The sequence below is a fragment of the Crocodylus siamensis genome, chromosome 5 (genome assembly GCF_052110815.1).
Source record: "Crocodylus siamensis isolate JL-2025a chromosome 5, ASM5211081v1, whole genome shotgun sequence".
Taxonomy (NCBI): Eukaryota; Metazoa; Chordata; order Crocodylia; family Crocodylidae; genus Crocodylus; species Crocodylus siamensis.
This window is the reverse complement of record NC_143399.1, coordinates 177,481,637-177,508,161: the sequence shown is the minus strand read 5'-3', so window position 1 is coordinate 177,508,161 and position 26,525 is coordinate 177,481,637. Positions and strand designations below refer to the sequence as shown.

At 44.7% G+C, this 26,525-nt stretch overlaps 1 protein-coding gene across 1 annotated transcript in view; it reads right to left on the bottom strand.

Annotated features, from left to right (window-relative positions):
* Nucleotides 1-26,525, bottom strand: part of MALRD1 (MAM and LDL receptor class A domain containing 1) — a 500,931-nt gene that overhangs the window by 117,353 nt on the left and 357,053 nt on the right. The window contains exons 29-31 of the mRNA XM_090049813.1: nucleotides 20,968-21,129; nucleotides 14,891-15,048; nucleotides 52-253 (exon numbers count right to left, since the gene is read on the bottom strand). Coding sequence (XP_089905939.1) covers nucleotides 52-253; nucleotides 14,891-15,048; nucleotides 20,968-21,129 — 522 coding nt within the window. The remainder of the gene's footprint in view (nucleotides 1-51; nucleotides 254-14,890; nucleotides 15,049-20,967; nucleotides 21,130-26,525) is intronic.

Sequence of the window (26,525 nt, the reverse complement as noted above, 5' to 3'; positions counted from 1 at the left end):
CACCCCCTCCAAAGCCATAAGTAAAATTACCATATTTGTACTATGACATACCTCCAGCCATACATTCAGGAGTGAAAGAAATATCATCAAGAGCAAATTCTGTGAGCTCATTTGCCCCCACTTCAGCTTCAAACGCAACTTTGAAAGGACTGTTACTGGAGAGGACCACGTTTGCATACATCCACCTCCTTTTTTTTTTCCTGCTTGAAGACCACATGAGAATATCCATACCATGTTCTTCAACTGTGTAAACCTATTGAGGACAAAACCCAGAAAATGCAAATTCATCAACAGTAAACTACAGAGATGTACAATTAGTTCGATCCTTCCATCTGCAGTTAAATCCATCCCTTAAACTTTAGGTATAAAGGAAATAACAGAATTCAGTTGGGATGCTAGAGTTAGTCCAGTTCCTAGTAAACAAGTATTCACAAAACAAAAAACAAAGCCAGAACAGTCACTAATTGGAATTTCCATCAGCAACCTTGGCCAGCATTGGGGTTACTGATAAGGGCCTGATTCAAAATCTGTTTGAAGTCAAAGGAAAGATTTAGCACCGATCACAAGTTACCCATTCACCTTTAGAACTAGTCCCTCCATTAGCACAACCCTGTCATTAGATATACAAGCAGAGGGCAAGTGTCCAGGGGTTTCAGTCTGGTATCTGGCACAAATGATTAAAAAACAACAGTTACACTTTGTGGGCATGTCCAGACGAGCACAGCCATGAGGTATGTGGTGCCACAAATATGTCTGCACCACATACTGCACAGTCAGGTGTTCTCCATGCTGCAAAGCCATGCTGCCCATGCATATGCTGCTCCACATTTCCCCCCCCATGTTATTTTTTACCTCTAGAGGAAAAGGTGTTTGTGTTTTTTTACCGTGTGGGAAAAAAAGCAGAGCAGTGCATGTGTGGGAAGCATGCGCTGCTGAAAAGCAGAGCTGGGCCACCAGGACCCACGCTGCAGCTGCCAGCCAGGATCCACCTGGAAGGACTGCTGCTGCTGCAGCCCCAGGAAGCCTCCAGAACTCCAGGTAAGGCTGCTGAGGCCAGCTGCTGGCCCCAGCCTCCCCTATTACCCTCAGGGTAACTTGCTGTGCACCAATGCACGCATGGCATGGGCATTCCCCAGGGACAAGTAGCTGCGGCACAAGAGAACCAAATGTCCATGCTTGTCTGGATGTGGCCTGTGACGGCAAGTTGGCTCAACCAAACTAAATTACGGATGACAATATGCAAAAAACCCAGACAAATATTAAAATGAGAAAATAAATTAGAACGGAATGCTTAACCTCCAGCCCGCAGAGCTTTGTCATCTGGCCCATGGGTCTCCCCAGTGGTTGTGATCTTTGGCAGTGGGGGAGTAGTGGCAATTAATACCTCTAGCATTATTCTTCTGCCAAATTTTCAAGTCTGGATTGGGCCCTGGCAGGGCTGGACTTGCATAGCTACATTGGGACCTGGCCAAGCAGCCCATGGATGGGACTTGGCCTGCAGACTGACCTGCCACCCCTCATCTAACCCATTAAAACATATTATTAGCAAGTTTTCTCCACCAGCTGACCAGCAGGAGGCTGAAATGTTACACTTTTGGCATTCCAGTTTACCAGAAACTCAGCCTAGCACCTGATATGCCAACAGGCCTGGAGCTCAGCTCCCACTTTGGGACCCTAAAACAACAAAGGCACATGACACAATACAATGGTCTGACAAGTTAAGAAAATAATAGGCTTAAATCCAAGTTAATTGTACAGTCTTCAACTAGTTACTATATCTTTGTATTCCCCAACCAAAGTCTTAGAGCCTTAATGTATAAACATCTCAAACCTAAGTATTATTGATGCCTGGATACCACCTTGTAAATAGTTTCATTCTAGTTCCTCTTTCTTAATTCAAACTGCAACACAGGGTGGAACTAAGCTCTAGTGGGGTATTTCACATGGAATCATGTAGTGCCCATGATGAATCAGACCCTCAGACCAGCCTTGAATGACAGATCCAGCCCATAGGGCTGGACAGGTCAAACCAATCTTGTGATTTGAACATTACTGTATAATGGTATGGTATTCCCCTTTCTAACAGGCCATCTTCAGATCACATCAGCACTTTCAGTACACTATTGAAATACCTTTGTGGTGGAAAACTGGTGAAACATTTGAAGACAGTTACTGGAGTCCCTTCAGGCCAGTCAGTGTAAGACTAGCTCAGAAGCTAGAAATCTCTCCATATGTCTAGATAGTTCATCGTCTGCTTTGTGCTTGGTTAGGTCTGAATAATTTTTTTTTTTTAACACTATATTCTTCCAGGTCTGGAGCAGACAAAAACAATTTTTTTTCTGGGATTGAAACTGTTCAGATAAGAAGTACATATTCAGGGAAGAAAAATCCTGTGTTGATGTAGTGGTAAGCCAGTCTTCAAATGGCTCCTTATCTTATACATGGGAGTGCTGTTCATTGGCATGTTTTTTCCAATTTTACACTGGTGTAGCTCCATGCATTGGAAATCTGTCAAACTAAGTCAACAGTGAACTGGACCCTATTTTTCCTAGGCTCTTGGTAGATATGCAAATAAAGACACCATGGGATCTGGCGCACAATCCCCACAATCACACTTCCTACTATGCCACATGTGCATGGCATCAGGCATGATTGTAGGATTAAGCATCAGATCCCATAGTGTCTTATTTACAGTGGGATCATGATCCTGGGCTCCCCTGCACCAGCAGTTAGCAAGCGCTTATGACTGGGAGCTCTGTCACCCAATGGGTGTCCCAGCGGCAGGGGTGTACCATGCAGTGCCCCATACCTGGAAGCCCAGATTAGATGATGGGGCTTCCAGCTATAAAACTGCATGGTACACCCCAGTGACTGGGAGATCCATCAGCTAATGTGGCTCTGAGCCATGGAGTGTTAACAGTGTGATAGGTACCATGTTTTCTGTGTAATAACTTTCTGGCTTATTCCTTGTTTTATCAAACTATTAATTGCATTAAGGTAGGGGCACATAATAGCTTAAAATGTGATTAGCTGGTTAATCATGCCTGAAGTGTAATGTGTGCCAGGGGACTCTATGATAAAATATCCAGATTTCTATGAATATGCTATTAATATGAATCATCTTAATTGTCTCACATAGTGGTATCTTGTATCTTATTTAAATGAAGCAGAAGGAGAAATTTGCTATTCTAGAAGTTCATAACTGAGTTAAGGTGAAGGGAGATCCTGTGAGGAATGATACCCTTTTGGGTAAAACACTAGACTGGAGCGCTCAGTTAAATTCATAGCTCTGCCACATTTTCCCCATATGACCTGTGGGTCATGTCTTAAAGGCATTACATTTGCAGCTGATAAGTTCAACAGAAGGAAGGCTGAAAGTCAATCAAACTACACACATTATAATACCTAAAGAGTGAAAGTACTGATAGGAAGTTGCCTATCTCTCCAGCTTGGGGAGTGTCTCATTGACTGTGTATCCTAACCGTCATCATAGTATAATTATTGGCTAAGATTCAGAAGTGTTTCAGTATTTAAACTTTGACTTTAAGATTAATACATACATCTAACACTAACTAGTGCCCATCACATTTATTCTCCACTCTAGACTGACATTATTGCTAGATGGCTGTATAAGAATGGCCATCTCATCTAAGTCATGGGCAATAAATTAACTAACAGAAATAGAGTTAACATTCCTTTTACTGTAAAATATTGTTTGAAACTGAAGTGGTTTATTAATGCTTTTTTGCAGTGATATTTAAAGGAATCTACCACTGTAAGCTGAACTGTAGGTTTTAGTAAGGCTTTTAGAGTGGATTCTTGGTTCTTCTCCAAGGTGCCTTTGCACCTAGCTCATTTGTAGTCAACAGGGAAACTACACTCTTTAGCAAATCCCATTTCCCTGGCTAAAATCATGACTTGGTTTAATTCTCCAAAGCACACCCTGTCTAGTGGTGCCTTGTTAATTCTTTTTTCATCTACTATTAAATTTTGGGAGAAGAGTATGAACTTTTGAAGGTCAACAATACAAAGTGTTATTCTCTCTTTAGTCTCTCTTTACCAGCACTTGTAACTCATGAGGCTCTTCTGTGCTTTCTTGCTGGCTTTCTAAAATAACCAATTATCTTCCTAATCTTCATTAACTCTAACTGCTGTCATGACAGAAGGGGCTATGTTCTATTTGGAAGGTTAATTAAGTGACTTTCTGTATAACTGAGAAGCCAATACAAATCTATAGTTTGCATACCAAGTTCTAAGATGACTGCAAATTTGCTTCATATTCTCTGATTTTTCTCCACTATACACACTGTATTCATCAACCAGGGATAGAAAAGGGTTGTCTTATGAAAAGCAACCATACAAGTACATTATACTAAAGGTTAAAAGTTATACTAAAGTCTAAAAGTTATACTAAAGTCTTAATTTAGCAAAATTCCAACTGAATTCAATATTGAATGAGATCACATTTTTTTTTAAATTGCCTTGTCCCACATTCTTGGCTTCAGACTGTTTATGTCTTTTGTTTTATAGTAAGTGGCCATATACCTTTCCTCTCCATGTAGCATCAACATTGAAAGCAATACCTCCTCTGCCTCTGAGAGAAGCTGGAGTCACTAATACTAAGAGATATATTTATTTACTATGTGAATAAGAACTTCAGGAATGGACAAAATATTACATTTATGACTCACAGAGGAGATTTAATTTTGGTTTCCATAAGTCTTTTTGCTTCTCTAAAAAAATATATTTCAGAACTTCTGGCTAACTAGTTTAGCAAAGTTGGCTTCTAACAGGGTGCATCTACACATGCATTTGATGTGGCACCAGTTTACTTGTGAGTAAATGCTGCTGGACACTCATCTACATATACAGGGAAGTGGGAGCAGATTTGTAGGTCTGTGCAAAGTGGCTAGTATTCACTTTGGATTCAGATTTGGATTCAGCCAATTTAGAGGACTGTAATTTGATTTGGTGATTCAAATCACTATCCCTAATTGATTCAGCTGAATCGGATTCAGAGATTCAGCTGCTGCCGAATCAGCCAAACCTCTGAATCACACAAGCTCCATGCCCTACCCACTCCCAATGGCTGCTCTGCCCACCCCAGCTCCCTGCTCTTTGGAAAAAAAAAAAAAGCCCCCACTCACTGGCTCCTGCCAGGTGTGTGTGTGGGGGGTGATCCACGCTGTCCCCTGCCATCTGGGGGGCTCTGACACAAGCCCTGTAATCTGTACGTGTTCTCCCACCCCCATGGCTGCCCTCCTGCCCCAGCTCCTGGCCCTTAAAAAAAAAACAACCCCCCCGAACTCACCAGGTCCTGCCCAGTGGGGGATGATCCCTGTTGCTCCCCACTGCCCCACCCTGCATGGGGAGCTCCTCCATGAGCCCCCAGAAGTCCTGAGGCTGCTGCAAGAGCTAGTGGATCTGGGTAATTTTTTTGTTTTGTTTTTTAAAGGGCCAGAAGTTGGGGCAAGCCAGGCAGCCATGGGGGCGAGGGTTGGGAGAGCGGGCAAGGGTCAGGAAGCTTGTAACAGACCTCCCATGTGGCATGGGGCAGTGGGGGACAGCAGGGATTGCCCCGCTGTGTGGCAGCACCTGATGAGTAGGGGCTTTTTTAAAAAAGAGCTAGGAGCTGGGGTCGGATGGGGAAGCCATGCAGGGGGCTGGGACATCAGGTGGGGGTTGGGAGGTGCTCAGGGGGGCTGGGGGAGCAGGCAGGGGATGGGCTTGGCAGGGGTCCCCCATGGTCTCCTCCCCCCTCCTAAGCTCCTCATCCCCCACCCCCTACTTACCAGCATGGAGTCTGGGTCAAGGTCCACTGGGGACTGCCCAAATCGCTGAAGCTCTCCAAATCTTTTCTGAATTAAAGAGCTTTGAATCAATTGAGACCTTTTAATTGGTCCCCTGATTTGATTTTGATTCAGAGATTTGGCCTCTGAATCAGGTTGAATCTCCTCTGAAATGTATCAACACCTGAAGCTTTGCACAGCTCTATGGATTTGCTGTCAATCTGTGACCACTTCCTGGGGCTCTGCAATGGGCCCCTGCCACCACCAGGGGGGAGCTCCAGGCTCTGGCTCCAGCTGCCAGTAGCCAGCAGCCAGCAGCCATCTTCAAAAAAAACCAGCCCCGCTCACTGCTCTCTGGCCAGCCACTTCCCTGGCCAGAAGCAGCCTGGGAGGCCATCCTGGAGGTGTGCAGTGCCCTCCAGGATATGCTGGGGACACCATGCTCAGTGTGCATGACCCTCTGGAGATGGTGGGAGGGTTTTGTGCCCTGGAATTCCCTCAATGCATCAGGCCCCTTGATGGGACCCATATCCCCATCACCTGCCCACCCCACAGAGACTACCCCGTCGCTCCACGGTTCTCTGTGGGCCATTGAGGTGTCTCCATGCACATGAGTGCCAGCTGGGTAGGCAGCACCCATGACTCCCTCATCTTCCATAACTCTGGCCTGCTTCACCTTGTGCAGAGCTGCCACTTCACATCAGGGGTGCTGGTCCTGCAGCTGGGTGCTGTGGTAGTCCTGTCCCTGCTCATCAGGTACTCAGCCTACCTGCCCTTCTCTGGCTCATGTGGCCCTACACTGGCCACTTGCACCCCTGCCAGGCCCACTTCAACTACTATCTGGGCCAGACCCACACACTGGTGGAGCGCACTAGGCCCACTTCAACTGCTGCCTGGGCTAGGCCTGTGCCCTAGTGGAGTGCACATTTGGCTGCCCCAAGGGATGCTGGCACACTCTCAACTCCTGCCTTGAGTTCACTGAGGGCAACCTCCCCCTGGTCATCATCACAGCCTACATATAGCATAACGTCTGTGTTCTGGGGGAAGCTCTTCCATGAGGCCTGGGAATAGGAGGCATGGCATCTGAAGGGTGCCTGGTAGCAGGAACACCACCTGCGGTAGCAGCAGCAGTAGTGGCCCTCCCACCCCTCACCAAGCCCACAGGAGAGCTGTGCACCTGCCAGTGGAGGCCGGGGCACAGGACATGAGAGGCACTGGCCAACCATCTCCTCCAGCACTCCCTGGTCTAGCTTGCCAGCACTGCCATCCACAGACCCCCTACCCCTCCCTGCCCACACCCAGCAGCACAGTATAACAAGTTTTTATTCCCTTCACATCAATCAGAGCCCCACTGTCACCTCTCTACCCAATGAACAGAGTCCTTCCGCCACCCAACCTACTCACTATCAACAAAACACCTTCTTCTCCATAAAAGTTATGTATTGTGTCCTTTGTGCGCCTGAGAGATTGACGTCATATATCTTGAATTCAAAAAAGCCTTTGATCTGGTATCCCACGATCACCTCTTGGCCAAACTGGCCGGTTGTGGCCTTGGCTCCACCATGATCCGCTGGCTGGGAAACTGGCTCCGTGGTCGGACCCAGAGGGTTGTAATCGATGGCAGTCACTCATCGTGGTACCCTGTGACCAGTGGGGTCCCTCAAGGCTCTGTCCTGGGATCCATCCTGTTCAACATCTTCATTAATGATGTGGACATTGGAGTCAGGAGTGGACTGGCCAAGATCGCCGATGACACCAAACTTTGGGGCAAAGCATCCACGCCAGAAGATAGGCGGGTGATCCAGGCTGACCTGGACAAGCTCAGCAAATGGACAGATGAGAACCTGATGGTGTTTAACACCAAAAAATAAAAGGTTCTCCACCTTGGGAGGAAAAACCCGCAGCATCCTTATAGGCTCGGCAGTGCTACGTTGGATAGCACTAGAGAAGAAAGAGACTTGGGGGTCATCATTGACCACAAGATGAACATGAGCCTCCAATGTGATGCTGCGGCAAGTAAAGCGACCAAAACGCTGGCTTGCATCCATAAATGCTTCTCAAGCAAATCCCGGGACGTCATTCTCCCCTTGTACTCGGCCTTGGTGAGGCCGCAGCTGGAGTACTGCGTCCAGTTTTGGGCTCCACAATTCAAAAAGGATGTGGAGAATCTTGAGAGAGTCCAGAGGAGAGCCATGCGCATGATCAGAGGTCAGGAAAACAGATCTTATGATGACAGGCTGAGAGACATGGGAGTCTTTAGCCTGGAAAAGCGTAGGCTCAGGGATGATCTGATGGCCACCTATAAGTTTATCAGGGGTGACCACCAGGATCTGGGGGAACATTTGTTCACCAGAGCGCCCCAAGGGATGACGAGGTCAAACAGTCACAAACTCCTGCAAGACCGTTTCAGGCTGGACATAAGGAAGAATTTCTTTACCGTCTGAGCCCTCAAGGTCTGGAACAGTCTGCCAGCGGAGGTGGTTCAAGCACCTACATTGAACACCTTCAAGAGTAAAAATTGGATGCTTATCTTGCTGGGATCCTATGACCCCAGATGACTTCCTGCCCTTTGGGCAGGGGGCTGGACTCGATGATCTCCCGAGGTCCCTTCCAGCCCTAATGTCTATGAAATCTATGAAATCCTGGGGTGGGGCCCATGAAGTGAGGGTGACTAGGGGACAAGTGGCCAGCACCCCAGCCTCTGGCCACTACCCTGTGGGTGCAGAGCATGGGGGGCTTGCCCAGGGGTGACAGTGGCCAGTGCTCCCCCAGTGTGGGCAGCTCCCCCTCTGACAGGCAGTGTGCAGGGTCAGCAGGTCCAGTGTGTGATCCTGATCCCACTGTAGGCAGCTCCAGCTCCATGCCCATTTGGAGCTGGGGCAAATGGTGGAACTGGGCCCAGGCAGGGGAGCTGGGTGGCACTGGACCCAGGTCAGGGGCTCCTTGGTGTGGGAGGTGGTGCAGGACCTCTTCCCAGGCCCAGGTTGGGGCTTGCTGCTGGGTGGCAGGTGGCTGCTAGGGGGCATGCAGTGCTAGGGGTGGGGGTGAGGCAGCAGGTGGCATGAAGGCAGCTGCCAAAGCCAGAACAGTGTCCAGCACCCAGCAGTCATTGTTCATGGCCTGTGCTGCCTGGGCCAGAATGGCATTCTGCTCCCACAGCACCTTCAAGCTCCAGGGCCAGGAGCTGCACCCAGAACACCCAGTCTACTCAGTCCCATGCCTTCTTGCTTTGGTCCTGCATCTCTTTATGGGTGACTTCCTTCTTCTGCCACCTATCTTGGCAGGCCACGTCCTCCACCTGCCAGACCCGAGCATCCCCCAGCCCATCTTCTGATGCCATTGTAAGGTGGTCCAGAAGGAGGGTCCTATCCATGTGGAGTGGGTACATTTCAAGGGCCCCAGCTGTGGGTGGTGGTGACACTGAGGCCACATCCTGGATGCCAAGGGCAGCCTCTGCTCCTTGCATAGCTGCAGGCCCTGAACAGCCATGAGACAGAAGCTGTTTGTGAGAGTTTGCAATGTTTCAGAGATAAGATGCTCTGTACCAGGGTCAGTGAGCTGCCCAGCCTCAGATCAGGGGTCAGGCATGCACAGGAACCATGGTAAGTGAGCCTGGCAGGCCTGGGTTCAGGTAGCTTCTGGCTGAGCCCCCTGCCCCGTTAGCTCCCCTGGGGCCACCAGGTGTTGGCTGTGGGCAGCTTGCCTCTCCCACCCCATGCTCAGGGCAGGACAGGCTAGGTTCCTGGCAGCACCTGTTGTCTGAGGCCCACACCCTGCTCCCCGACCCCTCCTCTGGTAGGCCAACTGCTTTGCTGCACCGCTGCTCAGCCCATGGCACTGAACTACCTAGCCCAGTGCATTGCCATTCAGCCCTCAGCCCATGGGTTCAGAAGGTGTGGGGCTCCCAGATTACTGGGACAAGGAGCTCCCTGCTCCCCTGCCCTCCCCACGGTGATCTCTAGGGAGCCACCCCAGGGGCAGCCCCCTCCCCAAGCTCCTACTGTGCCCCAAGTGTGCCCCTGCTGCATGTTCTCCAGGGAGTGCATAAGGAGCTGTTTGCATGGACCAAGGGGTACCAGACCCACTATACCCTGATGCTGCTGATGGCCACGGTGCCCCAGGTGCACCTGCACACCTGGCATGCAATCCTGAGCTACAGTGGCATAGTAGGGCAAGCCTGGTTTGCCTGCAATCTCTGCCACTACCTGGTGGGCTACCCATGTCTGTTTTACACATCCCTACCTGCCATAGCTGAGAAGAACATTGCCACTGGCATCAATGCATTCCTCAGCATGTCAGAGGCCCATGCCACAGTGAGGTGGGGGCCCATGTCTGTGCCCCCACCTCACTGTGGGGGCACAGGCTGCTCAATAAAATGTGGCACTATTTCCTGACTCCCTGCATGCTGTGAGGAAGGAAACTTGGGCCAAGGGAGTGTGGGTAGGCTGGGCGTGGAGGGCAGGAAGGGGCAGGGGTTGGGGCCACTGGCAGGTGCAGGGAGGGCCCTCCCTTTTGAGTGGGGCTTACCATGTGGCCAGGGCTGGCATGGATGGTGGCTCTGTGCAGTCGTGGCTATTGTTGATGGCATGCAGCTCCAGGCAGTGTCCTCAGATGGTGGGGCACAGCGGGCAGGTGCCTGGCCCAGGGCCCCGCCTCCACCCCAGAGATGAGCTAGCACTGCTGGTGGCCCGTGTTGTCATGGACAGCCATGCCTCATGGCTGGGGCTGTGGAGCTGTTAAGCCACACACTGGCCCAGGATCCCTGAGCTGCTGGTGGAGGGTGCAGCCAGGAAGCTCGGTGGGATGGGCTACTGGATGCCTGAGGGGCCCCCCCGATAACGTATTATGAGGGGTGCCAGGCCGGATCAGGGGTTCAGGCAGACCACCTGTGCTACTGTACACAGCATGGCTGTGGCTTGGGTCCTGAGGCTTGAGGATGTCCATCAGTTGCCATATGAAGGGCACGGACTTCCAGGCACTCCCTGACTAATGATTGTGGTTGGTGATGGAAACCTACTGTGCCCACAAAGCCTTGACCTTTGCGTGGCACTGCTGTGCCAACTGGTCATGCCCACACTCCCACATCTGGGTTGACAGTCTATCATATATGTGGGCATTGGAGTGTCTGCCCTGCTTGAACTCATGCTGTACTTCTATCTCACCCCACAGTGCCACAAGGTCACCAGTCTCCTCCATGGGTTATTTGGGGCTCCACATGGCAGGCATGTGGTTGTAAGCATGGCCATGGATGAGGAGGACGCCATCATGGGTCCTACACCAGCTCTCTGGGCCCCTGCATGGATGTCCCTGTGCTGTTGGGCCTGGACAGCTGCCTGCAGCACCCAGTGCAGGGGCCTGGTATAAGACTGGGAGCCACGTGGGAGTTGCAAGCTTGGGGAAGGCTGCCAGGGGTGGGCTGCACCTGCAAGCTTGGGGAAGGCTGCCAGGGGTGGGCTGTGGGCAGGTGGAGCTGGCCACGGCAGCCAGAATCTGCCTGCAGCTGGACCTGGGAGCTGGCAGACCCGGCTGGAGCCTTCAGCAGCCTGGAGTGGCCTGCTGGCCTGGATGGTGTGGGCCTGGCAGGCACACAGCAGTGCATTGGCAGAGCGCAGGTAGGCCAGGACAGCTGGCCTGAGGCCTGCCCAGGGACACAGAGGGTCCTGGAGTGGCCTCAGGATACTTGCTCACGTGCCCCAGGGCTCTCAGTGCCTGCAGGCTTTTAAAGGCCTGAGGCAGGGGCTTCCATAGAGGCATCCCAGCCCTGGGGCAGGAGAGGCTCCCAGCCCAGAGCCCTGAGGCTAGCCTCAGGTTGGGTTGCTTGTTGCTTCTGGGTTATGTCCACATGTGCTTATCTGTGCAGTAACTAACCACTCATAAATTTGCTACCTGTATTTGTAAGCGTTCACTGTGCAGTAAGGATGTACATGTGTAGACATGCATTTACTATGCAGTAAATTAAGCTACAGTGCAGTTAAGCATTTTGTGTAGATGTGCCCACATTGCACTATTTTGGCACTAAAAAAAATTGTAAAATTTTGTTAGTGAAAAAAAGTTAGAAGTTGTCAGCCAATGGCTTTTTTATTTAACTATTAAATGAGCTCAAAATAATAAAAAGCTTTAGTCATTTTTAATGAAATGGACTTTTCCTATACTAAATTTTGGTGCTCTCAGTTCAAAGCAATCTCTGCTAATATTAACTGCCTGACCAGGTCATTAAACTGTAATTTTGAAACTATATTATTACATGGGGAATTAATTTGGCTTTAAGACTCCACGTTATAACAACATATAAGTAAAGCTGTAGAGGAAGAATGCTGAACAGTGAAGTTGTAATTGCTTTCTTTCTTTCCATACAAATAGACCAACAGACCAATATGGGACACCAAGGACTGGCACAAGACACTTTTAAATGCTACACCAGGCATCTTATGAAAGCTTGTGCTTAATACTTTTTTTCCTGAAAATTCTCTCCTACTCAATATAAATTTGAGTGAACAGCTATCAAAATCTATGTATTTCTTTTATTTGCATTTGTAAAGTAATGCAATTTAAATGAACACTACCATGAATATAGAAATTGCCATATTAGCTTAGACCAATGGTTTGTCTAGTTCAATGTAAAATGTTTTTCAAGGGGCAGTATAAGATAGTCTTGAGGATGGTGAAAGAGACCTATACTGGACCATTGTAAAATAAATTACCTTTATTGTTAGCTAGTAGCTAGCTGATGCCCGAACACATGAGGTCTCAGATCCCTCATTAATCTAATTATCCCTCATAAGATAATTATTTTATCTTATGCAACTTAACTATCAGTATAAATAGATAATCCTTTTTTGATTACTACTTAAGCCCTTTGGCTTAATACAATCTTATTGTATTAAGATTCATAGGTTTAATATATTCACTGGAAAAAAAAGAAGTCTCAACTTTCCCCTTTTCACTGTCCTTGAATGTGCTCTTTTTATTATAAGGGGTAAAGACAACCGTCCTTTTTACCATTTATTATTTTGTATGCCTCTAATATATCTCTTCTCTAAACCAAACAGTCTATTCAGTATTCCTTTTCATGGAGATTCTCCATTCCTTTGATAAACTGAAATCACCCCTATCTGAAAACTTCTTGTTTCTGCTTCATATTTTCTTTGAGAAATCAGAGCTGTAGAGAATATTTCATACACGGAATGTAACAAACTTCCCAATCCTTCGTACATTCTGATGCTGTTTCCTTTTTCACTTGTATTGCAAACTAAACAGAGGCTTTCACTGATCTGTCTTCAGTTTTTATTTTTAAAAATATGAGTAATTATAGAATATGTATATTCATGGATCCTTAGTTGCTGCTGAGAGAGATCACCGGGCCTAACACTCAGCACTGCCTGTGCCACATTGCATAGGCCTGGCTTGGCCTGGTGTGGGTTTGTGCATGTTTGGGCAGCTCCGGGCACCTCAGGCTGCCACCCAGGGCCTGTTGCTGCTTGCAGGGACTGCATGTTGCACCAGGCCGGGTCCTGCCTCCATGGAACTGGCCCAGCCTGATGGCGCATGGGGCCCATGGAGGCAAGACCAAGCCTGGTGCGACACATGTTCCCTGCAAACAGTGATAGGCCCTGGGTGACAGCCTGAGTGGTCCAGAGCTGCCCAAAGGTGCATGGCCTCATGCTGGGCCGGACCCACACTATGTGGCACAAGCAGCACTTGGTGCCAGGTGGCCGGGGCCTCACCCCAGTGCCCCATGCCACAGGGGTGGGAGAGATGTGCCAGGAGGGTCTTGAGCATCCTAATGGCAGCTGCTGCTGTGGAGGGAGGGGGGGCAGGCTGTGGCCCTGCAGGGGGGGAGCTGTGTGTGGAAGAAGTCTCTGTGCTGTGTGGGGGGACTGCACCCTGTGGCAGCCCTTGCTGTTCTGCTCCCTGCCCCATCTTGGAAAGCCCTGAAGTGAGCACAAGTGCTGGCCCCAGCCTTTAAATCCTCCTGGCTGAAGATCCAGGAGGACTGGGCAGAGTCAGTTTGCCCCAAGTAGCACAACTTGCCCCATATCAAAGTGCATATCCAGGCATGTGCTCTGAGGCAAACATCCCCGGCACAAATTTGTGCTGCTCCTATTTGAGCTGATACGAGTGCACATACCTGGACACATACTTTGGTGTGAAGCAAGTTTTGCCACTTGGGACCAGCCCCATCCCCCATGCCCACCCCCCCACCACACAGCTCCCACTCACAAACACAGTGTCCCACCCCACACACAATTCCCCCCACCTCCATCCCTACTCACCTGCAACAGTGCCAGGGTTCGTCACACTGGATCCTTGCCATGCATCTGCTTGTCCCAGCACTTTAAGGGTGCATGCCCTGCATGCTGGTAGCAGAAGCACATAGAGATGCTCTGGCCAGAAACCAAAGCATCTCTCTGGAGGTCTAGCTTCTGGGTTACCCCACTTTTGTTCCCTCTGTTTGTTTTTTGATATCTGGATTTCCAGGTTTCAAATTTTGAGCAGCATGGGGAACATTGTTTCATTCACAGCGTGCCTCTTGCAGCATCTCAAAGTGGTCTGGGATGCTGCAAGAGGCATGTGCATGCTTGTCTGGATGCATCCATAGTGTTTAATTCCTACCTCCCAGGATAGCAGCCTAACCACAAGGCTATAGACAAGGCTGGGATGGAAGCCACCTCTTTACCAACCCCTGCTAAGCCTGTACTACTCTGTACAAAAAAAAAAGAGAAAATCAGAGGAGAAGATGAAGCAAAAATCCATACCCCCACAGGTAAAGGTACCCTACTGGGAGAGATTCTGGATTCCGGTTCCTGCTTCCAGTTGTACCTCTGTCCAATTACTCTAATGCATAAGAAGTCCCTGGATCAAGGACCAAACCAGGACTCCCCTTCCAAAACATATGTCTTTTTGTTTATTCTCTCTCTACAACACTGATTTACAAATATTTACTGAAATAAAGAGTAGAAGAGAGTTGTCTAAGTAACAGCTTTGGTTATTGTGCACAGAACTGGCAACCTAGCTGAGACTACATAAAGCTTAAACTATTCAAAACATAAAAAGCACAAATGTTGTGATTGGAGGCTTACATAAATATACTTCTACCTTACCTTTAAGGATCCTGTTCGCCTAGAATCACACAACCAGAACCAGAACCGAACTCTACACACTCCAAGGCTGGCTGGGAAGAATCTAGTAGTAACTATTCTTGTTGTGTCCCCTGTCTTCTGAAAAGATGAGTTGACATACAAAAAATGTTGTCCATTACCTTGGAAATAATGAAAACATTTTTTCATTATTGTTTGACATTTTAGTGCATACACACACATACCTAAATATAACCCACAGATCTGATAATATAACAACATAAAAACTGCCATTTATTGCTAGCTCACAGTGTATTTTGTTTCACACAGTGACAAACAGTGGATGTGGATAGGAAGGGTGTACAGCATTTTCCACCTCTGCTCCTTTACCCTTTGTAGCTTCCAGCATTCAGAGATTTATGAAGTTCTGACTCAAAGGCCAATGTTAAATATCTACCAATGTACATTTGCTCCATGAATTTGCTCAATCCCTTTTGAACTGGGTCCGACTATCAGCCTGTGGTGGCAATAAGTTCTAGAAGTTAGTTACATGCTGTGTGAAAAAAGAACTTTCTTTTGTTAGTTTTAAACCTACTACCAAATAGTTTCATTTGATGTCCCCTACTTCTAGTATTTTGAGATGTTAAAAACAAAATTCCAATATACTTTCTCTGCACCATTTACTATTCTAATAAATCTTCATCATATCACGACCCAACAACACAAACATCTCTTTTCTAATCTGAAAAGTCCTAGCCTATTTAGTTTCACATTAGATGGAAGCCTCTCCATAATGCTGATCATTACACTTTACATGCTTGTACTTTCAACTTTTTATGCAGGTTTTTCTCTGTCACTCCTTATATTTCATCTTTCCAAGTAGTCTCTCTTGGTACTGTAATGATCAGAGATTTTTTTTTTACTATGCTATAGTTTGTAAAAAAAAAAACCCCAGTATACGAAAAATTCTCAGTAATTACAATAATCAATATTTAGAGATGAGCTTTGGTTTTGCTAAAGCAGTAGCTTTTCTTGCTTTGAAGTTGTTCAAAAAATGAATCAATAAAGATTCAAAAAATATTTCCTAAAATCATTATTTTGTCATGTGTAGTTATTTTTATGACATTCATAAACAGAATAAAGTTAAGCTGTGCCCCTGACTAAATGATAAACTCCTTAGTTATTTTTTATATTACTGCAAAATGTGGTGAGGTTTATTAAGAATCCTCTTTTATCTTGGGAATCAATGTTTCTGATCTTTTAACTAAATATCTTCACAACTGCCCAGGGGTTTCCTTAGCCTCTTCTAATTCATTTTTCCTACTGCAGAAGAATCATACCTACTTCTCATATATTCCTCCCCTTTCCACAGTTCTCTGTTCTTTATTTTCCAAGGATTCCCAAATGAAACTTTCCACTCAACCCATCCGACTGTAACAGGATCCACTTGTTTGGGTGATTCTACCTTAATGTTATGAGTTCACAAATTAAGTTACGTGTTAGAATACCAGTTAGATGTAGTCAGGGCATTTATTACTTTACAGTATCGGTTAGGATGTGGAAGCAAAAGACTTAGGGAATCATAGAATGTGTGTTGTAGGTAGTGGGAACGTGACAAAGAACACAAGAAAATTTCCTATGCTAAAACTTTTAATAAAGAAAAGGCAGAAGTGCTCAGTAAACACTTTGTTCAAAGTTTAAACATATTACTTTCCAAACTATTTGCAATATTTTTCTGAGATTACAAGGTTAATGGATAACGGTCACTTCATTGATACATTATGTTTAGAACGATATCAAGTATTTGAATTTTGTACTGAAAAACACTCTAATTAAAAAAAAATTGGACTATAATAGCACCCATTTTGACTGTGTTAGGAATTGACCAACAAACAGTTCAGAAAAGGTAAACGTCCATAGGAAGTTATTAGCTAAGTGAGGTGTTTGTAGTGGAGTTCCAGGAAACAGGAGTGGGGCCAATACTGTTCAACATTTTCATCAATCATTTGGAATTAAATATAAAATTGCTGCTGGTAAGATTTGAGAATAATATTGGGGCTGGTGAATTGGTAAATAATGAACAAGAGGGGGTTCTGGATCACTTGGTAAATTAGATCCATACAAAAATTTGTTTTAATATCTTCAAATACAAAGAGAATAATTTTCAGAGTTCTTCAAACCATGAAATACATCTGAACTACTTTTTTAAAACCACAAATACTTACAAGACAATTCAGACTCACAAGAGCATGGTGCTGAAACATCAATTGGGCTCATCTAAACCTGTCTGGAGGTATTTGATTAGTAAATCTAAATTGACAGGTTCCTTGTTGTCTGAAGAACATTTTATGGCTCTTGCAGGGGGTTTCTAATTTGAGTGGATTAGAAGATACGCATGTCCAAACTCCAGTGTCATGTGTTCCAGGATTTGGACTGTCCCAAACACCACAGTCCATCAGTGTAAAATATTCAAGTGTGAAGTATCAAGATAAGCATACATCTGAGACAGCTGGCCAAGGAGGTACTTGGAGCTCAGGTTCTTCTCTCCCTCTTTCCCCTCCTCCTGCTCCTGCTTCAGCTCCCAGGCCCAGAAAAGAAGAAGTGATCATGTTATCTTGTAGCATAGGAAGGAGAGGCATAGAAGAAGAATCAGAGGATCAGGAGGGAAAATTCCCTCAAGAAGGCCAGAGCATAATCTTCCAAAAGAATTTCCTAATTTCTGAAACTTCTCTTACCCCTTTAGTGCCACATGCCTATTATATCCTGCTCCTGCCCATTTCTCTTTCACTCACACCCGTGCTAAACCATCCAAGATAGTCTGTTGACATAAACTTCCAGCCAAATCCCCTGTCCAGATATAGTCATAGATTCATAGATTGTAAGGGGCTGGAACGGACCTTGCAAAATCATCAGGTCCAGCACCCATGCACTAGGCAGGAAAGACAACTGGGGCCAGGTGACCCCAGTGAGGTGACTGTCCAGTCTCCCCTTGACGATTTCCAGGGTAGGTGATTGCACCACCTCTGGAGAGAGCTTATCCATAGTCTGGACACTCTGTGAAGAAATTTTTCCTAGTGTTAAGCCTGAAATGGTCTTCCAAGACTTTGTGGCCATTACTCCTGATTTTCCCCAAGGGTGCTCTGGTGGACAGCTGTTTGCCAAGACCTTGATGCATTCCCCTGATTTAGTGGTAAGCTGCTACCAAGTCCCCTCTTAGTCTTTTGTTTTTTAGATATAAAAAGGCCATCCTGCAGCTTCATGGCTAGAGCCACATGGGTAAAAACTTTCTTCTCACAAAAAAAAATCAGCTTTATAAAAATTCCACATCACTACCAGAATATCTTTCAAAGCTTTTTCAATTAAAAAACTAGAAAGAGAAATACCTGCAGAATAGCCAATAGCGTTGTGATTATAATACATTGTGGTTATAATAATCACCTAGGTACGGAAGACCAACGTTCAAGTCACTGTTCTGGCTCTTTTAGGCTAAGGACTGGAACCCGAGTCTCTCATGCTCACAATGAATGTGTTCAGGAACAAAAATTGTGGCTTGGGCAATATATTTGAAAAGATTTAAAATTCTGCTCTTTTTCCATCATAGGATAAAAGGGGTGGGACTGTACTAGAGCTCTAATAGATCATTTGAATACACTTTATGTGAGTTCATTGTTCAGGCATTCAGTGAAGCAACTCATTTGCTCTGAGGACTTTGGCAGACAGATTGTCCAATTAATGATTTATTTTGGCATGTTTTTGGGGAATGGAAAAAACTAATAGGGCAATTCTGTCAGCAGTGTGGTGAACAAAAAACTTTTAAGGACAGAATGAACCAAAGCTGCTTGCTCATGGCTTCATTACTTCTAGAGTAAGGCTCACTTGGACTGGGGTCATAACATCAAAAGTGATTTCCCTGTTGAAGTTAGTTGCATTTATTTTTACCTAAAATTGTAGGCAATTTTAGTTCTTTCACTCATCAAGTGAAGTGATCTAATGGTTTTCAAAACTGTTATACACAACGCCACTCTGATAGACCTACAAATGATCACCTAGGTGGAGTGAGACTTATTCACAGTTTGGCCCTCAATCCCACGTAGTTTCTATCTGTCACTCATATTGAATCAGGATGGTTTGCAAATTGTAATGGCTGTCAGGGAAATGCTCTCATTCTCTCTAACGCTCTCTGCAGTTACATTTTTCCAGATGGCGTATGTGGGTCAGATTAGCACAGTACATTTCTTAGTCCTCATTACTTTTAATAAATACAAGAGGTAAACATTTTCAAGCAACAACCTCCCCCATTTATTTTGAAGGTATTGTATTGATATAGATACTGTAAATTCTAAATAAAAAAGGACTGTTACTATATATTTAGATAGTGCCCAGAAAAATGCTGATCTAACCAGTTTGGCTTCTCAGAACTAGGTCTAAATAATAATAATTTTGCTTTGGTTTTCAACTAAAGTTTTTGATGCAGGACCTCTTCACATTATGTGTCGTGCATAGTGAAAAGACTGAAGAACCCAGGTGAGATTCTGAGATGTTAAAACAGATAGATGAAAAGACCACTTAGGGGAAAGGACAAGATAATAGTGAAATAGGCAAGTGCAACAAGCAGCATTCTTAGTTCACCAGTTCCCTATCACATATGCATGACTATGTGAATTGCATGCTGTGAAATATCAATATTTACCAAAAAAAAAAATTAAAGAATTATGTATACTAAGTGGGTGCATCTACACATGCACTTTACTGTGGAGTTGACTAATTAGCTCTGCAGTAAAGTGTCATTATCCACATGAGCACTGGCATTAGAGTGCAGTAAATTAACTAACTCCATCATAAAATAGTACTGTCAGGAATGGTATTATATTACAGTGGAGTTATTAACTGTGGTGAAACGTATATGTAAATGCTGACCCAGGCAAAAATTACGCCCTGTCAGCCCAGGCAGCCAGGGGCCAGAGCCCTTCCTATTACCTAGCCACACTGCTCTGCACTTTGGGCACTCTCATGCTCAGCCAGCCCCTCTGCTGTCCAATGCTGCCACCTGGACCCTGAGGTTGACCCTCTGAGCCTGCTACCCTGGCTCAAAGTGCTGCTGTCCCAGGTACATGTGTAGACACTGTGCTCAGGAACAGTCAACTCCAGTCAACTACTGTGCTGTAGTTTATTCTGCCGCATTAATTTCATGTGTAGATGCATCCAGGATATACAAAATACTGTTGAGTTCAGTGACTGCTTCTAATGCAGGCCACTGTAACTGAGAGCAGAAGCTGGTTTAATGCAGCAAGTGCAGTGGAAACAACAGAACTGCTGCACTCAATCAGAAAATGTATCAAGGCTATCAATAGAATAATCTAACAGTTAAGGAGTTGAGATTGTCACTGATTGCTAGTCTCTCCTTCTGCATCAAATTCTTCATTTTTAAGTGAAGCTTGGAGTTTTAAGTGTCTAGCTTGACAAATGCAGGTGTAATTAATTACTTATTTTTCAGAGGCTTACACATGTATGGTAAGTTTATTTAATAAGTTGGACTTACTTATAAAGAGGTTTGTTTCTCCCAAAAGAACATGATTAATTAGTATACTTACATTTTATTTTGCAGCTCATTGTCTAAGAAAGGACTAAACAGATTCATCAATCTGTGACAGAGTATCAAGAATGATATAATCAGAGCTACTTTGAAAAGAGCAATCTATAAAATTACCCTGTTGATGACTCAACCAATGCTTATAAAGGCTGGTAAGAGACTAGCCTCTTAAGCTGTTTATTTTTATTTGTATTCAGATAGCATGGGTGGTATACCTGACAAGATTCAATTTATTCTTCTGGTTCATTTTTGCACCAACTTTTTCAGGTGTCTATTCCATGCTGTACCTTAAACATTTGAAAGGGACATTTTCCAATTACCTTGAAAAAGAAACTTTCACATTTGGTCACTAAATTCTTGATCTTATGTTTGCAATCTGGAGCTGGTGTTAACTTTTAGACTACTTCTGCAGGATACTTTGTTTCTTCACTAGATTTTTTGATAATTTTTTAAACCAACAGTGAGAATGTTCTATTACTTTCCAAAGCTTATATGAGGAACAATATATCACCTGGTGTATGGTCAGCCCCAGGGCCATTTTGCTTGGTGACACTGCTATTGCCAATACTCCAATCAAAAGCATCTCCAGCATCTTGTGTGAAACCACACATAACAGTCCATTCTTGGCCTTGTGTTTCAAAGTTACAGCTTCCAGGAATACTTGTATAATGACCTGAAAATGTGATAAAAAGTAAACTGACTGTCTTAGGTTTCTGTACAGATCACATTAATTCACACATTTAAAAGACACTAAGTATTATGCCACACATTGCAATAGCAAGGATTTTGTTTAACTGATACTACATTTATGTATGTTAAGCTGCAAAGAGGTTTTCTACATGTTGGTATACATATAGCAGCTTTTATTATATCAGTATAACTTTACAAGTATTGATAAAATGTTTCTACATGGAACAAAATTGTCTTTATTAGAAAACTGTAACACTAGCATACTATCGACCAATTCAAGCACTAGCACACTAGTGATCAATTCAAAGGAAGAAGGGGAAGCATAGAGAGACCCAAATTAAAATCCCATGGTTTAACCAACTGAAATCAAAGGCACCTTGGAAAAGGTAGAAACCTGGCCATGTTATTAAAGATGAGTGTTAGGTTATATCAAGAACATGTAGGAAAAAATTGGAAATACCAAGGCATAAACCAAGATACAGCTAAACCAGTGGCAAAAAGGTGGAAAAAAGCATTTAATAAATGTGTTAGAAGAAAGGAACACACAGGTCCCTAAGTGAACAGGAAGGTAAAACCTGAACCATTTGTGTACAATATGAAAAAAAATAAAGTTGAACCAAAATAATAACCTTACCCAGCATTGCAGATTTTTTCTTTAGTGGGAAAGTAATCTAGATTTGAAGTACTATGAGATGAAATGATTTTGAACACAAATTACCTTCAACTCAGTATTGTTTCTAAAGCACACAACTGTCCTCACACCTTCCAAAAAATATAGTGATGAAGCCACTAAACTAAAACCCAGGTGGTCTGGGCTCAGTTTCTAGATTTATCACTGGTTCACTGTGCACTTCTGGACCAAAATAATTAATTGTATGCTTCTTTAACGTTATCATGATTAGACTGGCATGGATGTAAAACTAAAACTTTTGTTTTGCTGTACTTGTGCTCCTTTTGGATGTTATCCTAAGTTGCAAATGACTGCCTGATCTTCAACTCCAATGCCCCAGTTTGAATTTTGGAGAATTTGGACCAACTCAATAAAAACAATATAGGCCCAGATAAGGCAGTTCAGACAGGCACTAGACTTCTCTGAAGTCAGGATCCAGAGAGTTGATCAAATCTGTTAAAGATCACAATAAGTCTTGAACTACCTATCTGTATGCAAAATTTAAGACTGTTTGAATGTGGGGATTTGGTTTGGGCCCAGCTCCATGTCTAGTTGTTGGCAGCAGTGTTAAAACAGTTACTTACTGGATATTTGTTTTAAAGGATACCTTGAAAAAGTACAAGCAACTTCAGAAGTATATTCAATAAATTCATTTAACATGCTGATCTTACCTTTCCATTTTAGGACTAGGAACTAATCTATATGAACTAACCTATGAACTAACCTACTTGAGAAAAAACAATTTAAAAAGATGGCTTCATTTTGATATGCTTCTCAGTCAATGATTTAATCTGATGGTCCAAAAAAGTTTGTTTTCAAAAAGCCTCATCGCTACTGCAATTGCATCTTATCAAATAAGATACTGATGGTGGTTTCTTTAGTATGATGTAGATACGCAAAAACCATCAGCTGCTATCTTTGTTGTTTGTAGGCTTTTTCTTTAAAGATCAGTCCTTTCACTATAAAGTGAATAACATACACTTTTAAACTCTGAAAAGAGGACCATATAGATTTAAAAAGAGGACACATAAGTTTTAAACTCTGAAAAGAGGACCATATTGTTTGTGTTGTTTATATAATGGCCTCTGGAAAGGGATATGTTAAACAGGAACACCCAGTGTTCTACCACATACTACATGGTGCAACTAGGACAAGTGGAGCTACAAGGACCAGCTTTAAACAAGGAAGCCAAGCAGTCAGGGAAAAGAATGAGACTGTCTGATCTCAAGAGAAAGAACAATTGTCTTGCACAATTCTAAAGAGATCAAAAACCAAATGAATTTAGATGTTATAATGCTATTCATAATACATTGCCTAACTTCTGGTATTCAACTCTAATATCTTACCAATGCATTCAGAATTCAGTTAATAATAAATATTTATGAACAGCATTTGTAGACTTGATGAATTCACCTACATGTCTGCACCTGCTGGATATTTTTTCTTTTTGATATAAACAGAGTCTATTTAGAGGTTATAAGAAGAGGGCTATTTCATTTGTCTGAAAATTTGCTTTTATTTAAATAATTCAAGCATTCCACTGCATGGTTCATCAACACTGAGGCCTACTATTAATCAGATCAGTGTGTATAATTGAATATGGTTCACAAAAATTGAAACTGCTTTCATGTGTTTTTTTTCACGTCAGTACTTCAAATGGGTCTTGAAAGGGAATGACAACTGTGCAAGATTGCCTGATTGGATAGAAGGAGCAATACAATAGCTGGAAATTTACTTTAAAAAATAATCAGGCTTTTCTGGGTTTTACATGGACATCACGTTGCCTGCCAAATCTGATGTAAAACCAGAGAAGTATCTCAGTGGAACTACTCTAGAGTGCACAAAAGCAGAATTTAGCCCACTGAGTTACTTTGATAAAGCTAGTATAATACAATGGAAAAGGAGCTAAACCTTAACCATTTAATTGAGGGGAAAAATAAGAGAAATTGCAGATAAAATTTCTATTACCAAATGAGAATTTGTATTAGGTTTGCCTAGGAGGCACATGTTTATTAGGCCAGTGCGGAGCAGCAAGGATTCAATTTGATTTCAGATTTGGCTGATTTGAGGGACAGTGATTTGATTTGGTGATTCAGATCACTGTCCCAATTTGATTTGGATTCAGAAATTGAACTGCTAAATCGGGCATGGCAGCAGTGAGTGGGGCCCCACCCCCTGCCTCCTCCCCCATCTCCCTCGCATGGCTGCCTCGCTCAGCCCCAGCGTCCCAGCACTTAAGAAAAAAAAAAAAGAAGAAAGCCCTGCACTCACCAGCTGCAGCAGTGGCAGAGCCCCCCTGAACAGCCTCTGGGGGCTCGTGGCAGAGCCCCCCTGAACAGCATGGTGCAGCATGGATTGCCCCCCGCCACCTGGCACCTGTCACATCATGCAGCTGCAGCATGGCTCAGCAGGGCACTGCATGCTGTCCCAGAGCTGGGGCATCTCCAGCAGTCACCCAGAGCCTGGCAGTGCTCAGCCTGAGTGGCCCCAGCTCCTGGAACGTACATGGAGCCCCATGGTGCCCTGCTGAGCCCTGCCACACCCGCCTGATGCGACAGCTGCCACGCAGGTGCCAAGTAGAGGGAGGGCTCTGTCATGAACTTCCAGAGGCCCTGATGGCTGCTTCTGCAGCCAGCAACTGTGAGGCTTTTTTGTTTTGTTTTTTTTAAGTGCCAGGATACTGGGGCCAGGCAGGGCAGTCATGGGAAGGGGCCTGGGGAAGCAGGGGGTAGGGTGGCACTTGGGGACCTGGGGGAGCCAGCAGGAGACGGGGATAGGCAGGGATCCCCCCTGGTCCCCTCCTACCTCCTCCAGCCCCTCTGCCCCCTACTTACTGGCACACAGCCTGGATCCAGCTCCCTGTGGCAGCAAGCAGGGATTGCCTGAATCTCTGAATTAATTCGGAGGCTTCTGAATCAATTCAGAGGCTTCCAATTTGATTCAGACCTTTTAATGGGTCTCCCAATTAGATTTGGATTCAGAGGTTTGGCCCCCAAATCTGGCCGAATCTCCTCCGTATCAAATTGGCTACTAAAGCTTCGTGCAGCCCTAGTGTTCACAGTTTCTCCCAGAACAAAAATGGTGGTTTTGGGAGAAAAATAACCCATCTCTAACCTGGTAGAAGTAACTGTAGGAATGTCTCTTCCAGGAAAATAAAGAACTGTACACTTCTCCATCACTTGGCTCCTCCTGAGGACCAGGAAGAATTGAATACCAGGGATTGATCCCCCACATCTTCTGAGACTGGAGTCATCCCAGACCAGGGGAGGAAGCAGGTGCAGATGCTATGTGCCCCCTCCTGAAGGCACAGAGCTCAGCTACTCTTGCCCTTTGTATGACCAGGAGGGAAAGGGAGGTTCACCTGCTGTTTGCTGCCCATCTGCCCCTCACATTAGGGACTCTAGTGTGAGGAGCAGGTGGGGGCTTTCCCATGTTGCTCCCCATGCTGTCAGCCTGGTCTGAGGCAGGCATGAAAAGTAAGGGATGGAGTGAAGTTGCAGCCTCAATGCCTGCATTGCTTCCTCTCCTGGAAATATTTCTAGCAGTGGAAAAGTTACACTGCTAGAAATTAACATATGCTTATTGTTAGGGTGACAATATTTGGATCTTGGGGAGCACTGGATTTGCAGCTGGATAAAAGGCTTGACCTGTGGCCTAGGGAAGCTGCTGACCACAAGGCAGAATGATAGCTAAGCCAGCAATTTGCTTATGCTAAGTAGCCATCTTAATTGTGTTAACCATTTTTCTGAAAAAGCAGCAAGTAAGTCTGTGTGAGTCTGTGTGCTGTCAATGAGGTGAAACTTTAGGAATGTGGAAGATGGTACAACCTGAGAAAGAAAAACAGACTGGAATGTGAAAAAACAACACGTAATTGGTAACAGAATCCTAGATGAACATATGCAAAAAGGTGAATGGTGATTGGTGAAGAAGCTTCCAGGTTTTAGTCAATGTCTGCCCATTGACAGAAGAAGTAAGGTCAGGGTCTTAGACATGTGCTCATAGCAAAAAGACATGTAAATGAGTAAAATGTATAGGCAATTCCATGTGAATGAAGCAAACAGTAAACAGAGATGGAGCTTAAGATAGAAGAAATAGGTGGAACAGAAGGAGGGACAGGGTAGAATAAATGTTAATGAGCATAAACCAAAGTGTATAAATGTGAAAAAAAATATTGTTCAGTGCAGCTCCCCGGTTTGTTGTTTTTTTGGGAGCTAGTCTGAAGCTGTCTCCATTCTGAATAAAGTTGTTGCGAGCAATGTGTGCTGGTGTTTGCTCCCTGCCTGCTCTGGCTAATGAGTAACAGGATTGATGAGCGATTGTATCGTTGTCTCCCTAGTTGTTGGGCACCGCATTGAGTCGGGGTCTAACACTCATGCCCTTAGATTAATTTAATTTTGAAATCTGCTTGAAAAAAAATTACAGAAATCACTGCACTACAGGAAATGCAGTAGTCAATTGGTAGAGATTCCTTTGGTAAATCTTTTCCATTATAAAACGAAAAAATAGAGATGGAGTAGTTCTTCTGAGAAACTTTTACTATGGCTCTTTTTTCCTTAATATATGTGCTGAAGTGAAGGTAAGTATGCTTGCAGTACAATACAGATTGTGAAAATATTTTATTGTTAATGTTGTACATTTTGTATGACCTAAGTAAAAAAGATTTATTCTTCCTTCCCTAATTTGACAAGGCTGACAGCCACAGATATGGG